At 46.5% G+C, this 14,906-nt stretch overlaps 1 protein-coding gene across 3 annotated transcripts in view; it reads left to right on the plus strand.

The window, feature by feature from the left end:
• ABCA2 (ATP binding cassette subfamily A member 2) overlaps positions 1-14,906 on the plus strand; it is a 108,914-nt gene that overhangs the window by 62,169 nt on the left and 31,839 nt on the right. For 2 of the 3 annotated variants that reach the window (XM_079961864.1, XM_079961865.1), the window contains 10 exons: positions 537-687; positions 1,491-1,695; positions 2,487-2,651; positions 3,258-3,438; positions 4,617-4,829; positions 5,740-5,936; positions 6,961-7,143; positions 8,370-8,554; positions 13,790-13,910; positions 14,547-14,837. In XM_079961864.1, the coding sequence (XP_079817990.1) occupies positions 537-687; positions 1,491-1,695; positions 2,487-2,651; positions 3,258-3,438; positions 4,617-4,829; positions 5,740-5,936; positions 6,961-7,143; positions 8,370-8,554; positions 13,790-13,910; positions 14,547-14,837 (1,892 nt within the window). The remainder of the gene's footprint in view (positions 1-536; positions 688-1,490; positions 1,696-2,486; positions 2,652-3,257; positions 3,439-4,616; positions 4,830-5,739; positions 5,937-6,960; positions 7,144-8,369; positions 8,555-13,789; positions 13,911-14,546; positions 14,838-14,906) is intronic. The other variant, XM_079961866.1, reaches the window with a different exon arrangement.

The following is a 14,906-nucleotide window of genomic DNA, read 5'->3' on the forward strand; positions in this document are numbered from 1 at the left end:
TTCTGCTGTCTTGGGCATCCTTTCTAAAAGTAGAATCAAGGGCATCTTCCTTGGGACATCTCAGAGGTGTACCTAGGCTCCCTTGCACCCTTGGCAAGGAGATATTTCAGTACCCCCACCTTGCTCCTTCGCCAGAGGGGCCTGTGTGTGTCGCCCAGCCACCCAGAACAGCAGAGGAGTGGCCCAGGGAGTGCATGGACTTTCAGATGGGCTGACTCCTAGCCACACTGAGCCAGAGGCAAGAGGCACGATTTCCCAGGATCAACCTGACCAAGCCATATTTATGCCCCTGGGGCGCATGATGGCATCCAGCAAATGCCCAGCCTCACTTCCTTTTGAGGCCAGCCTCAGCAATCTCAGGTGCTCTGCTGTGCCACGCAGGGTGCTGGAACAGCGGCGCAGCTTTGCCACCCGTTCTGATGGCTTGGCTCAGCTTCTGTGGTTGGTGAACCATCCCTGAGACTGTTCACTTGCCATTTTCCATTCAGTGGGAGAATGCAGATTTGTGTTGCATGCCCGTCTCTTTCTTCCCTCAGCTTCCTGGTGTCAGTGCTGTATTCCAAAGCCAAGCTGGCTTCGGCCTGTGGAGGCATCATCTACTTTCTCAGCTACGTCCCTTACATGTACGTCGCCATCCGGGAAGAGGTGGCGCATGACAAGATTACCGCATTTGAGAAGTGCATTGCTGTGAGTAGCTAATGTGGTAGCCACCCAGACAGGGGCGGTGGCGGTGGTGATAGCATCTGTGGTCATGTAACTTGCTGGCAACCAGGGGAAGGGAAAGTGAGTCACACATGGTTATGCCTGTCAGCCCCATATGTGCTGAGAATGCCTTTCTAGTTGCTGGCTAGATTCACAGGCCATTGTTTGCTATGCAGGACATCTTCCAATTCAGACAATTATTTGGGGGGTGGGGAGTATACAGGTGTTTGTTCCTGGCCAGCTTCCTTGTTTCTTAAGGAATTACTGTCCTGTTTTCCAAACCTGACCTTCCTGCAAGCAGATTTTGATGCTGGCCCCAGTAATTTTGTTTCTTGAGAACAGCTTTGCCATTATACTCTTTTTAATTGGTTTTCTAACTCTTACAATGGTGAGATTGAAATCTCTGTGGCAACTGCTGCTGAAACCTGCTGAAGAGTGGGACTGATCTGTATTTCCAAAAATTTCAGCCCAGGGTGGACTTCAGTGACCTCTTTACTCCCACTCCTGAAGCATAAAGAGGAGGATTAATTATGCAGACATGTGCATGATTTATGCTGGCTTCCACATTTCAGTTTTCAGTGCTGGTGTAGAATTCTGACTATAGTGTGGATGCAGCCTAGCACATCATATATCCTGGCTTAGCGGATGCCTCCTAACTCATTAATTGTTGTGAGTTACTATGAGCTCCATTTAGTTGTTGGGAAAGCAGCGTGCAAATATTTAATCCAATAAAACCCTGCAGCATCTCTTTGTCTCTTCTCCCTCTTCCCTCCCCTGTTCTCCTCCAGTCTCTGATGTCCACCACTGCCTTTGGTCTGGGCTCTAAGTACTTCGCCCTCTACGAGGTGGCTGGTGTGGGTATCCAGTGGCACACCTTCAGCCAGTCGCCCGTGGAAGGGGATGACTTCAACCTTCTCCTTTCCATGATGATGTTGATCATTGACGCCGTAGTCTATGGGGTTCTGACATGGTACATTGAGGCTGTACACCCAGGTATGTGCGGGGGTAAGGGGTGAGGAGACCCGGTTTTGCTGGGTTGCTCAGCCTCCTGCTGAGAGGAGGGTTGAGATCTGTCAGTCTCCTACTGCCATTGACTTAGGCTAACATACAGGCTCACTTTCAAATCTTCCTCTGTTCATCCCATTTTATTGCATTTGCCCTCCACCATTTCCCCCCAAGGAGCTCAAAAAGGTGTGCATGGTCCCCCGCCCTCCCATTTTTTTCCCACACAACAATCCTGTCAGGTAGGTTAAAGGTAAAGGTAAAGGAACCACTGACCATTAGGTCCAGTTGTGACTGACTCTGGGGTTGCGGCGCTCATCTCGCTTTATTGGCCGAGGGAGCCGGTGTACAGCTTCCGGGTCATGTGGCCAGCATGATTAAGCCGCTTCTGGCAAACGAGAGCAGCACACAGAAACGCCATTTACCTTCCCGCCGGAGTGGTACCTATTTATCTACTTGCACTTGACATGCTTTCGAACTGTCAGGTTGGCAGGAGCTGAGACGGAGCAATGGGAGCTCACCCCTTCACGGGGATTTGAATCTCCGACCTTCTGATCGGCAAGCCCTAGGCTCTGTAGTTTAACCCACAGTGCCACCCGTGTCCCATGTGAGGTAGGTTAGGCTGACCCAAAATCACCAGTGAGCTTCACAGCTGAGAGGGGATTTGAACCTGGTTCTTCTCCAGTCCTATTCTGGTCACATCTCCACATCATTCTGCAGCACACAGTTTCTGCCCCAGTCCTAGCTCCAGTTTCATGCCAATTCTTCTTCCTTCCCTATAGGAATGTATGGACTTCCCAGGCCCTGGTACTTCCCCTTTCAGAAATCCTACTGGCTGGGAAATGGGCGCACAGAGACATGGGAATGGACATGGCCGTGGTCACGAACCACCCGCCTGAGCGTCATGGAGGAAGACCAAGCTTGTGCCATGGAGAACAGGAGGCTGGGTGAGACAGAGAAGCAGAACCTCCCCGTTGGATGGCTGGGGACAGTGTGGAAACATAGAATACAGTACAATCACAACCTCAGCTTATGCAATTTAACTTGCATGGTTGAAGGCCGATCAGTTGAAACTGCACAAGCCAAATGTGTGCAGAGAACTTAAAAACCATTTCCATCCCAAGGAAACCTGGTGCTAAATAGCTCTTAAGCTCTCCACCTTGCCTACCATGCAAGGTCCTCTCAGCACACCAGCTCTAGAAGATTTTACAGAAACTCGGTCACCCTGCGAGATTTCGCAAGAGCCCATGTGCTGAGTGGGCCTTTCCCAAATAAGCAAAGTGGAGAGCTCAAAAGCTTCAAAAAGTAAGGATGCTCACACGGGGTGGTTCTGGGGAAGGGGGCTTTGAGTATATGTGTTTTTCAGTATACATATCATCCCTGAAACATAACCCCCACATAAAATGTGATCGTACTGTACCAGCTAGTATTTTGTTGTTGTAGTTGCTATTTGCAAGCTTGCAACTCATGTTGGGGTGGTCTTAGCACTCTGTGTTTTGTGGCATGTTGGCTAGTAACCAGCACACACACCAACGTTTTGGCTTTGCATACAGACGAGACTCGTGGGATTGAGGAGGAGCCGACCCACCTTCCACTGGTGGTTTGTGTGGACAAACTGACCAAGATCTACAAGACAGACAAGAAGTTGGCTTTGAACAAGCTGAGCCTCTACCTCTACGAGAACCAGGTGGTCTCTTTCCTGGGCCACAATGGAGCTGGCAAGACCACAACCATGTAAGTGTGTCAGCTTGGGTTTTGGTGAGCACCTAAATCACAAAACTGCAGGATGGCAGGGGCTGGGTGGCAGGGAGAGGCCAAAGTCCATCAGATACCTTGCTAAATCTGTGCAGATTCTGCCAGTGAGAAAGGAAACTGCCCCAATTATCTTTCTCCTCCAGAGCCTTCACCAGTGTGGCTCATCTCTGCCTCTTGGCCTCCCTCTTCTCCTGCTTCAGCTTCTGCCTCTGATTCTGGACTTCTCTCTGCCACAGACTCTCACCTCTCACTAAACCCTGTTACCCCTTCAGCTTCCAATACTTCCCCTTGCCTCTTTTTTCTCCCTGTGACCACTCATTGTTGTCCTACCACCAATCCCTGGACTCTAAGCCTTCCTCTGGTGGTTCCCCAGCTGGTTCCTGTTAGGGAATCATTCTTCCAGAAACAAGTAGAAAGTTTCTAAAAGGTTCCAGAGTTTTCCTGTACATATGGGAGTGGCACTCTGAGCCTAATTAGCATCAGCTGGAAGTGCCAATAAGAAGAAGACCACTCGGCTTCGTTTTTGCAGACGCCTGATGGCAGGTGTCTGACGAAAGAGTGCTGCCTGTAAAATCTGTTGAAGGACCGTTCCTGTAATTTACGAAGTGTGGGAGATAAGAGAGACTTTTGTTTGAAAGTGTGCTGTTAATTGCTGTTTATTTTAACCATCGAAAATGTATTTGCTACCATAATGCTTGTACCCGGTCTGGGAATAACATCTCTTGACCGAGACTTCACAGAGTTTGTGAGTCATCTTTAGAACAACTTTTGTTATTGTCCACTGCTTCCAGGAAGATTGCTCTGCTAAACAGTTTAAAAGAGTATCTGTGCAGCGAAAGTGTGTGGACAGTAACCTCTAATAGTTCCTTCCACCACTCCTGCATCCAGCCAGTCCATGACATGCAAATACCAATAATAACAACAATATTAACAGCAGTAGCCCTTTCCAGTCCGCTCCCAAAGGCCTGTTGAAATAAAAAAGTCTTCACCTGCCGGCAGAAGGACAGCAAGGAGAGAGCCAGCCTAATTTATCAAATACAATGAAATGAAATAATGAAATGAAATGAAATAATGAATGACCTTGTGGCTTTGCCCCTGTGTTGATGGGCTGCAGGTGGGTGTGGCTTGATGATGTCTCTCCCTCCCTTCCCTCTTAGGTCCATCCTGACAGGCCTCTTCCCTCCAACCTCTGGCTCGGCTACCATTTATGGCCACGACATCCGGACGGAGATGGATGAGATCCGGAAGAACCTGGGCATGTGCCCGCAGCACAACGTGCTTTTTGACAAGCTGACTGTGGAGGAGCACCTGTGGTTCTACTCGCAGCTCAAAGGCATGGCAGAAGAGGAGATACGCAAGGAGATGGACAAGTAGGCAGGCTCAGCCCATCCCTCTCCTCTGCACCAGACACTTCCTCTGCTGTCAACAGACCATTATAACATTTTATAGCAATTAATAGATTTAATGAAAAATATACATTAATTCAACTAAAAATGATGATAATGCTAAGCAGTATAATATATATATGTATATATATATATATATATGGCATATATATATGGCAATCATGGGTAGTCTAATGATAACGGCTGTATCCAAAAACATTGCCACTTGCTCTGGGATTGGCTAATTGAAGCAGAGCGAGCCTAAGAGATTCAGCAGAGCAGTAAGGGAGGGAATGTGTAATGGGATATATATATATATATATAGACCTTAGAATTCCTATAACAGACTAGATGACCCTTGGTATCCCTTCCAACTCTGCGATTCTATGATTCTATCTCATGTTTAGCAATCGACCCTGGCAGGGGAGGGAACCACAGTGGCTGGCAGGAACAGTGTCCCATGGCTATGTAGGTTGGGGTTGAAGACCTGCACATGCACCCAGAATTCAGAAATGGTGCACATATGGTTAACCTCATCTTCAGGTCTCCCATATTATTATTTGTACAACCCCAGACATTAATCCTGTCTGCCCCAACCCAGTGCCCTTGATGAGGACGCAGATGTTTTGGCGTGCCATTCCCACCAGCCAGTTAGCGTGGCCATTTTGTAGCCTGAAACACCAGGTTATGGGGCGGGGAGACACAAACCAGGTTGGGATAGGCTCAATTAATCATACTTTGGGGTGGAAAGAGGGGAGGACAGCATTTGGGAGGGGGGCAAAGGGAATGCTATCCTCCTCCCATCCCTTTGTGGAGGAGCCTACAAAGTTCTAGGGTCGGACTTGGCCACTTTGGAAGACTAAACCCCCCTACCCATGTCATTGTGTTCCTCCAGGATGATTGAAGACCTGGAGCTGACCCACAAGTGCCACTCCCTGGTGCAGACGCTGTCAGGAGGGATGAAGAGGAAGCTGTCGGTGGCCATTGCCTTTGTCGGAGGGTCCCGGGCTGTCATCTTGGATGAGCCCACTGCTGGCGTGGACCCCTATGCACGGAGAGCTATTTGGGACCTCATCCTCAAATACAAACAAGGTAAGCAAGATAAATAGGTGCTGCCTCACTCTGCTGGGGCTTGACAGGTGGGGTGTACCAGCTACCAAGCCACATCGTTTAAAGCCCTATGCGGCCTAGGACCCACGTACCTACGGGGCCGCCTCCCCTGGTATGCCCCACGGAGGACCTTAAGGTCCACAAATGACAACACTTTGGAGGTCCCAAGCCGCAAGGAGGTTAGATTGGTCTCAACTAGGGCCAGGGCCTTTTCAGTACTGGCCCTGACTTGGTGGAACGCTCTGTCCCAAGAGACCAGGGCCCTGCGGGACTTGACATCTTTCTGCAGGGCCTGCAAGACAGAGCTGTTCCGCCTGGCCTTTGATTCAGTCTGACCCTTACGTTTCCCTCCCCTTACGATTTTGATCCATGGGCTACTTTTAAAATGAGGCTGCATTTGAAATTGCATTTTAACTTGTATTTTAAATTGTCTTGTTGTCTTTTTCCCCTATTATGTTTTTATTGTAATTTTACTGGTGTTAGCCACCCTGAGCCCGGCTCTGGCCGGGGAGGGCGGGGTATAAATAAAAATTATTATTATTATTATTATTATTATTATTATTATTATTATTATCATCATCCTTTTTCCTTCCCTTGTGTCAGTTCGGCTGACCTTTCTGGAATGGGGTGGGGTGGGTTGGAGCCAACACTGCAAAGCGTCTTGGCACTGCTTTAAATGCACAGTGTGAATGTGAGCCTTGGGGTGGACAACTAGTTCATATTTGTATCAGTAAGGATCTTAGAGTCAATCTTAGAGTTGGAAGGGACCCTGAGGGTCACCTAGTCCAACCCCGTGCATTTTAGGACTCTCAGCTAAAACATCCCTGACAGATGGCCATCCAACCTCTGCTTAAAAACCTCTAGTGAAGGTGAGTGCATGATGCAGAAGATTGTATTTCTCCAGAACATTGTGGTTAAGGAATGTGTCCGTTTGTGAGGGGCTGTTGCCCTGTCCTTTGTGACTCTGTGACAGCCCCTTTATCTAACCCTCACCCTTTCCCCACAGGAAGGACTATCCTCCTGTCCACGCACCACATGGATGAGGCTGACCTCCTGGGTGACCGCATCGCCATCATCTCTCATGGGAAGCTGAAGTGCTGTGGGTCCCCCCTCTTTCTGAAGAGCACCTACGGTGACGGGTACAAGCTTACCGTCGTTAAGAAGCAGTCGGACGCCCGAGCCAATGCTGGTCAGTGTTGGGCATCGTGGTTTCAGGGGCTCCAGAACCAGACAACCATTATTTGTTTAAAGAGCAATTTGACTCTGGCCACCCTTGTTTGTTTGTGCTCAGTTTCTAATACTTGGGTGCAGACTGCCCCTATACATGGAGGTTCCATATAGCAGTTTGCATCAGTGGTTGTTGATAGGCTGCTCCTCCTCATCTTCCTGTCCCACATCTTTGTCTAGTTTCCACTTAAAGCCACCTCAGATGGAGGTCTTTATTGGACCACGCAAATCCCATCAGGCTTTTCTGTGTTGTGTGAGGAAGTACTTATTTTTATCTTTCCTGGTTTTATATGCCATCAGTTTTTTATTGGGTGACACTCCCCAACTCTTCTGGGCCCACCAACCCATAAGGATGGAAAGCCATACTTTGCGATGGTTAACTATCTCTAAATATAGGAAGCCTTCCTCTTTGGCCAGGTTTAATTGATTAGATGGAAGATGCAGTAAAAACCCAATGGCTGCTGCCCTTGTGACAACTGTTCTATCTAGCATGTCCATTTCTACTGTAGTTTCTGTCAAGGGGCTAGGAAAGACCTAATACACCCCATCAAACACTCCCTCCCCTGTTGCTCTGCTGAGTCTCTTATGGTCACTCTGCTTCAGGGTCAACCACAGTGCAGGTGACAATGTTTTTGGATTAGAGAAAGTGAATAGAGAAGAGTTTTCTCCCTCCCTCATGACACTAGAACTTGTGGACATCAAATGAGGTTGAATGTTGGACCATTCATGTCGGAAGAAAGTACTTATTCACGCAGCACATCGTTGTAAACTGTGGAACTCCCTCCTGCAGGGGACAGTGATGGCCACCAACTTGGATGGCTTTAAAAGAGGATTCATGGAGGAGAGCAATGCTATGAATGACTACTAGCCACGATGGCTCTGCTCTGCTTCCATGGTCAGAGGCAATAAATGCTTCTGAATCCCGGTTTCTGGAAACCACAGGAGGGGAGGGAGAGGGCTCTTGTGCTCGCGGGTATCCCATTGAAGAATCTGCTTGACCACCATGAAAACAGGATGCCGGACTAGATGTGCCACTGGCCAGATCCAACAGGCTATTCTTATGTCCTTACGTGCTTATGATATGCATATGTGTATTTTTGTTAATGTTCCTGGTTGTAAACTGATATAAGGTGACAGCAAATAAATAATCTTTTTCTACTTCTCCCCTGCCCCCTCCTCTTTGTTTAGACTCTGGGCAGACCCACAGCTCTCCCTGCCAGTCTTCCATCAGCCCTTGCTCTGAAGCCCGAGTCACACAGTTCATCAAGAAGTATGTTGCTTCCTGCCTCCTCATCTCTAACACCAACACAGAGCTCTCCTACATCCTCCCCAGTGAAGCAGTCAAGAAGGGCTGTTTCGAAAGGCTCTTCCAGGTACCAGGCAGCTGGTGAATAAACAAAAGGGGGGTGGACAGGACTGGTTGTCTGGCATCCATCTGTCTCATGGGCCAATGGAGGAGTGCACTTTTGGGGGTGAAGTCAAACTGTTGAAGAGTTGCAGCGCCTGCTGTGGCTGTGGAGACTGATATGGGAGAGACATGTTTTGTTGCAGCTGGGACAATGGAAGGTGCCCAGGTGTGCTGCTGCAGATGCACCATGGCGTTTATTCTTTCTGTGTTCCTCCCAGCTGTCATTCCTCCTCTGGACACTGCTGTGGATGCACGACCTGATTGTCTGTCTCCAGGCACTGTGGTCGTTTGCTAGTGATTCCTATATGGGGGGGGGCATTAATGTTGCCAGCCTTCATGTCCCATTTGCAGACATCTTTAAATTGGGGCCCAAAGGGTTTGGTTTAAATTTTGGATCTGTAGTGACACCCTCAAAGGCCTGGGCATGTGAATTACAGGGCTTTGGCGGTTGTTTGGTAAGCACTTAAGAAATGTTTTAAAACAATAATGGATTGTTCGTTGGTTTTCTTGTTTGCTTATTGCATAAAACCTAGATGCCGCTTGATTGCAAAAAAAAAGCACCCCTCAAAGCATTTTTTTAAAGATAATAAAATTATCAATGACAAAGATTAACTGCTATAAATCAAAGCTTTCAAAAAATTAAAACAGTAGACTAGAAACAGAATTAAACTCACCTCAACTTTCTAAACATCTGGGTAGGCTTATTTTAACAAGAATGTTTTTGGTAGGAACCGAAAAGAGTACATACAGTGAAGGTGTCTGATCTCTGCATTCCTGCGTTGAGATCTCCACTTCTTTCTCCAGCAAACAGAAATTTGCCTTCGAGATTGCCTTGTCCCATGCCCACTCAACCACTTCTATTTGCAGAACCAGCACAGTTACAGTTCCCACATAATATTCATTCCGCACTTGCAAGAAAGTGATCTTTTAGTGTGGCAGCACCCACACACTTCGGAACTCCCTGCCTGTTGACATCCGGCAGACTCCTCCACTGTACTTGTTTTTGGCACTCACTAACATCTTTTGTTTAGATGAGTCTACCCAAATATGTAGAACATTGACATGTGTCTTAATGCAGTTTTTAGAGTATCAGTAATTTTAATTATTTTTTGAATGTTTCAAATAGATGTTTTATTCTTTTTGTGAACTGTTTTACAAGCTGCCTATGTGAACCCAATAATTAGGTCATGGACAATAGCTCATCCCCTCTGTTACTCTCCCCAGCAACTGATACTCGGAGGTAGACTGGCTCTGAATGTGGAATACTCTATAGCTATCATGACTAGGAGCCATTGATAGCCTTCTCATCCGTGATTTATTTTATTTTTTAGCACTCAGTGCTTTTTTTATAGAAAAAAGGTACCAGTTCTCACTATGAAGTTGTTAGATTAAGTGCCACACCTTTAACATGGGGCGGGGGTGTGGGTACTGCATACCCTCAAGTACCCCAAAAAGAAGAAGAAAAAGCACTGCTAGCACCCTTTAAATCAGTGGCTATCAGCACATCTTGTGGCTGTGAATTCCAAAAGGTAGTTGTGCATTGTCTGAAGAACGTGGAAGGCAAGATCAGGGCCTGCTCCAGTCAGGCTTTCCCCTCTTTCTGCAGAGCCAACTGCTACCATATTAAATGTGGAAAGGAGCATCTGGTGGCAGCCAACATCTGCTTCAGTGTTCACTTTTGTGAACGTGTGGTGCCTGATGCATCTGTTGCATTTTTCCTAAATGTAGTTTTTTAAAAAATATATTTTATTAAGGGTTTTCTTGTTTTACAGTGTAAGTGTAATGCCTCGTATTTATTTTTTTTCCCCGTGTAACATTTTTACAAATCCATTTCATTTGTTGAGGCATTAGGGGGAGAAGAAAAAAGAAAAGAAGAAAAAAAAAGAAGAAGAAAGGAGGGTGGAAGGAGGGGAGATGGATGGGGGTGGGGTGGGGTAGCGGTGTTTCTATTATGCTTAATGTATGTAGTTTGGTGTCAGCGTGCTTGTGTTGTTCACTTGTGTTCCTTTGGTGGTGAGAGAGGTTGGGGTTGGCCTAGGATGTGATTGTTTGTTTGTGATTGGCTGTGGTGACCTTTGTTTTCGTGTGTGAGTGAGGTGGGTGGGTGTTTTGGATCAAGTTAGCCATATTGATTTGTATGCTGTTGGTGGATTATTGTCATTGTCCTGTTGGGCTGTGTATGTGATAAAGGGGAGCCATACCGGGGTGAAGGTGTCTTCTTCTGTTTGTCCCCGTGTCAGTTTCAGTTTGTTAGTTAATTTTTCTAGTAGGGCTGTTTCCCATACTATTTGGTACCATTGGTCCATGCTTACTCCTGACAGGTCTCTCCAGTGTCTGGTTATGGTGTTTCTGGCTGCTGAAAGTAGGTGGGTTATGAGTTCTTTGTGGTGTAAATGGGCATTGTTGTCTTGGAAGATGTTTAGTAGGGCCAATTCTGGGGTGAAGTCTAATACTTGCTTTGTTATTTTACATATTTCTTGCATGGCTGTTGTCCAGAATAGTTGGATTTTGGGACACTCCCACCACATGTGGAGGTATGTGCCTGTGGAGGTGCACCCTCTCCAGCATTTTGGTGAGGTTCCTGGGTGTATTAGCGCTAGTTTCCTTGGTGTTAGGTACCACCTGTAGGTGAGTTTCAGTGTGAGTTCTTTTCTTTTCGTTGATATGGATTTAAAGGGGGGTTTAGACCACATTCTGGTCCATTGAGTGGGGTTAATCTCATAGCCTATGTCATTCTCCCATTGTTTTTTGATTGCGTCTAGGGGATTTGCGGGATTTTGGAGTAGTATTTTGTATATTGCGGATACCGTCCCTTTACCATTTCCCTTTGTTGTTGGGAGGAGGTTTTCAAAGGTTGTCAGGGGCCTAGTTGCTGCTGATTTTACTGTTGGGTTGTTTAAGAGGGCATGTAGTTGGTGTTGTGTTAACCAGGGCATTTGGGTGTCTTCTAGTTTGTCTTGTATTTCTTGTGTTGACAAGGGTTTGTTATTTTTATAAAAGTCTATTAGGCGATATAAGCCTTTGGTTCGCCAGGCTTTTATCTGGAGGTTTTGTGCTGCATGGTGGAATAATGGGTGGTACGCCAGGGGGATTAGTGGGGATGGGGTTGGGGATAGTTTGCCTATTTGTGTTTTCCATGATTTGAGCATGGTCTGTGTGTACCTGTTAAGTGTTGTGGGAATTTTCTTTAGTTTGTTTGGGAGGAGTGGGTATGTTGTGGTGCAGGTATTTTCAATTGTGTCCCTCTCTAGGTGTACCCATTGTTTTGTCTCATCTTCTAGTATGTATGGAATTATATGACGTATTTGGTTGGCAATGTAATATGCTTCTATGTTGGGGATTCCCCATCCTCCTTCTGAGGTGGGGAGGTGCAGGTATTTGGGGCTTATTCTTGGTTTTTTATGTGAGAAGATGAAAGAGTGTAGTTTTCTCTGCCAACTGCGGAGTTGGGTTGAGGGGATCCAGATTGGGAGGGTTTGGAATAGGTAGGTTAGTTTTGGGAGTGTGATCATTTTGATCATGGCTATTTTGTCTGAGAGAGTGAAATTCGTGTTATTCCATCTCTTTAGGTCTTTGTTAATTTGCCGCCACAGGGGCTTGTAGTTGTGGAGGTACAACCTGTTGAGGTTTCTGGTTATTTGTACCCCTAGGTATCTGAACTTGGTGTGGCAGAGTTTTATTTTGGTGACCTTCGTGAGCTCTTTTTGGGTGTGAGGAGGGGTGTTGAAGCACATAGCTTCTGACTTTGTAAAATTTACCTGTAGGCCCGACACCATTGCAAATTTGTTGAGTTCTCTGATTAGGCAGGTTGCTGTGCTTATGGGGTCTGGTGTTGTCACCATTAGGTCATCTGCAAAGAGCCCTAATTTATAGGTTCTGCCTTTTATTTCCACTCCCTTGATGTCTGTGGCTGCTCGGATGCGGATTGCTAAGGGTTCCAGAGCCAGGATAAATAAGAAGGGAGACAGTGGGCATCCTTGTTTCGTGCCTCTTTGGATAGCTATAGTATTAGAATCCATATTGTTAATTCTGCATTTTGCTGAGGCTTGGGAGTATATTTGTTTGAGGATTTGTAGGAGGTTGGGGCCAAATTTCATGTTAGTTAGTACTGCTAATATGTATTTCCACTCTAAGCAATCAAAGGCTTTGAGGATGTCTAGGGACATAATTGTCAATGGGAGTTTCGTTGCCTTGCTGTGTTCGATCAGGTTCAGTAGTTTCCTGATGGGGTCTGTTATATTGCGGCCAGGGACAAAGCCAGTCTGGTCTGGGGCTATTAACTTGTGTAGGAAGATTTTTAGGCGGTTGGCCAAGATTGATGTGAATATCTTGTAGTCTTGGTTTATTAATGAGATTGGGCGGTATGATTCTACTTTGAGGCTGTCTTTTAGTGGTTTTGGGATGGAGACTATTTTGGAGTGGGTCCAGGTTTTGGGGATGGGGCCCCCTTTTATGATGTCGTTGAATAGGCGGGTCATGTAGGGCATCAAGGGTTCTTTGAATTTCCTATAGAATTCTGCTGTGAAGCCGTCTGGGCCTGGGGCTTTGTGTGGTTTCAGGTTTTTGAGGACCACATCTATTTCCTCTGGGGTGATAGGGCTGTCCATGAATTCCTGTTCCTCATAAGTTAGGGTAGGCATGGTCAGTCCTGCTAGAAATGTTCTGATTTCCTTCTCTTCTGGGTTATGGGAGGTGTATAGGTTGGAGTAGAATTCTGCAAATTCTGAGGTTATTTCTTCAGGGGAGAATGTTATGTTGCCGTCTTTTTTGGTGATGCAGTGTATTCTTGTTTTGAGTGCTTTTTTCCTACATCTATTTGCTAGTAATCTGGAGTTTTTCCCTCCATATTCATAGAAACGTTGTTTAGAATATAGAATGCTGATCATTGTTTTGTTAATTTCTAGGGAGTCTAGTTCTCTTTTCCTAAATGTAGTTAGCTGCTTTGGAAGGCTCTAGTTGAAAAGCAGGATACAAATCTGCTAAATAAATGAATGTGTAACTTCATTTTGCCCATCCCAACAGGACAGGTGTTCCACAAATAACATCATACCATGACATGGAAACTTTGTGCCTGGGTGGTGTGCTCAAAGAAGGATGCTCAGAATATTTTGACTATTAGCAGTGTGTGGTGTCTAGTGGAGGTTAGATGGACACACCTGTGCTGACTCCCCTCCCCTTGCCTCCCATTCTGTTTCTTTAGCACCTGGAGCACAGTTTGGATGACCTAGACCTGACCAGTTTTGGGCTGATGGACACCACCCTGGAAGAGGTTTTCCTCAAGGTCTCAGAGGAAGACCAGTCTCTGGAGAACAGTGATGTTGGTAAGAATCATAGAATTGTAGAGTTGGAATGGACCCTGGGGGTCATCTCATGCAACCCCCTGCAATGCAAAATCTCAACTAATGCGTCCATGACAGATGGCCTCCAAACCTCTGCTTAAAAACCTCCAAGGAAGGACACAACCTCCCGAGGGAGAACGTTCCACTGTGAGAACATTAATCTTGTTTTCTTATCTGGCTTTAGACTGAACCTCTTCATGTTTCAATGTCACATCCAAGCACATACTGTGGACCTGTAATAGCAAGTCTCTACCTGATGCTTTGCTTTGTTTTGTTGTAAAGTATTTCAATTACTTTGTGAACTTAAGAAAGGTTTAAGAAAAAGGAACCTGCTCATTTTGAACAAACTGTAAAACCAAATAAAAAGGTTACTGAACTGTAGCTCATAAAATTGACTTTGTACATACTGTTGGGCTCAAACCAAACCCTATTTTCCACTACTCCGCTGTAATCTGAGCTTTTTTTTTTTTTTTTTTTTTTTGGTTGGTAATCCATCAGAGCAAATTTTGTCTCTTAAGGGCAGGGGGGGAAGCGAGCAGTTGTCTTGAGAGCCTCTCGGGGCATGCTTCTGTGACTGCACTGAATAAATAACCTTCACTCTTTCTCCATCCCTTACAGATGTGAAAGAGTCCCAAAAGGACAGCTTCCCTCTGCCTGACTCCCAACTGGGCCCCAAGGCTGAGGCTAACGGGGAACTCCTCCTAGGGGCAGAGACGCTCGAGAAGCCTGAGGCAGACCAGGGGAACCTGCGGGCCTGCTCCCAACTCACCCAGTCTCAGACGTCACTGCAGTCATCGTCCTCAGCCGGCTCTGTGAGAGGCGATGAAGGTGGGGCTTATTCGGAGTTCTATGGGGATTACTCTCCGTTGTTTGATAACCCGCAAGACCCTGATAACGTCAGTCTGCAAGGTTTGTAACACGTGAGAGACCTTGCGTGTTCCCCACCCCGGGAGGAGGGCACCGTGGTGTGGCGGGGTG

The sequence above is a fragment of the Podarcis cretensis genome (assembly GCF_951804945.1).
Source record: "Podarcis cretensis genome assembly, chromosome: Z".
Lineage (NCBI taxonomy): Eukaryota > Metazoa > Chordata > Lepidosauria > Squamata > Lacertidae > Podarcis > Podarcis cretensis.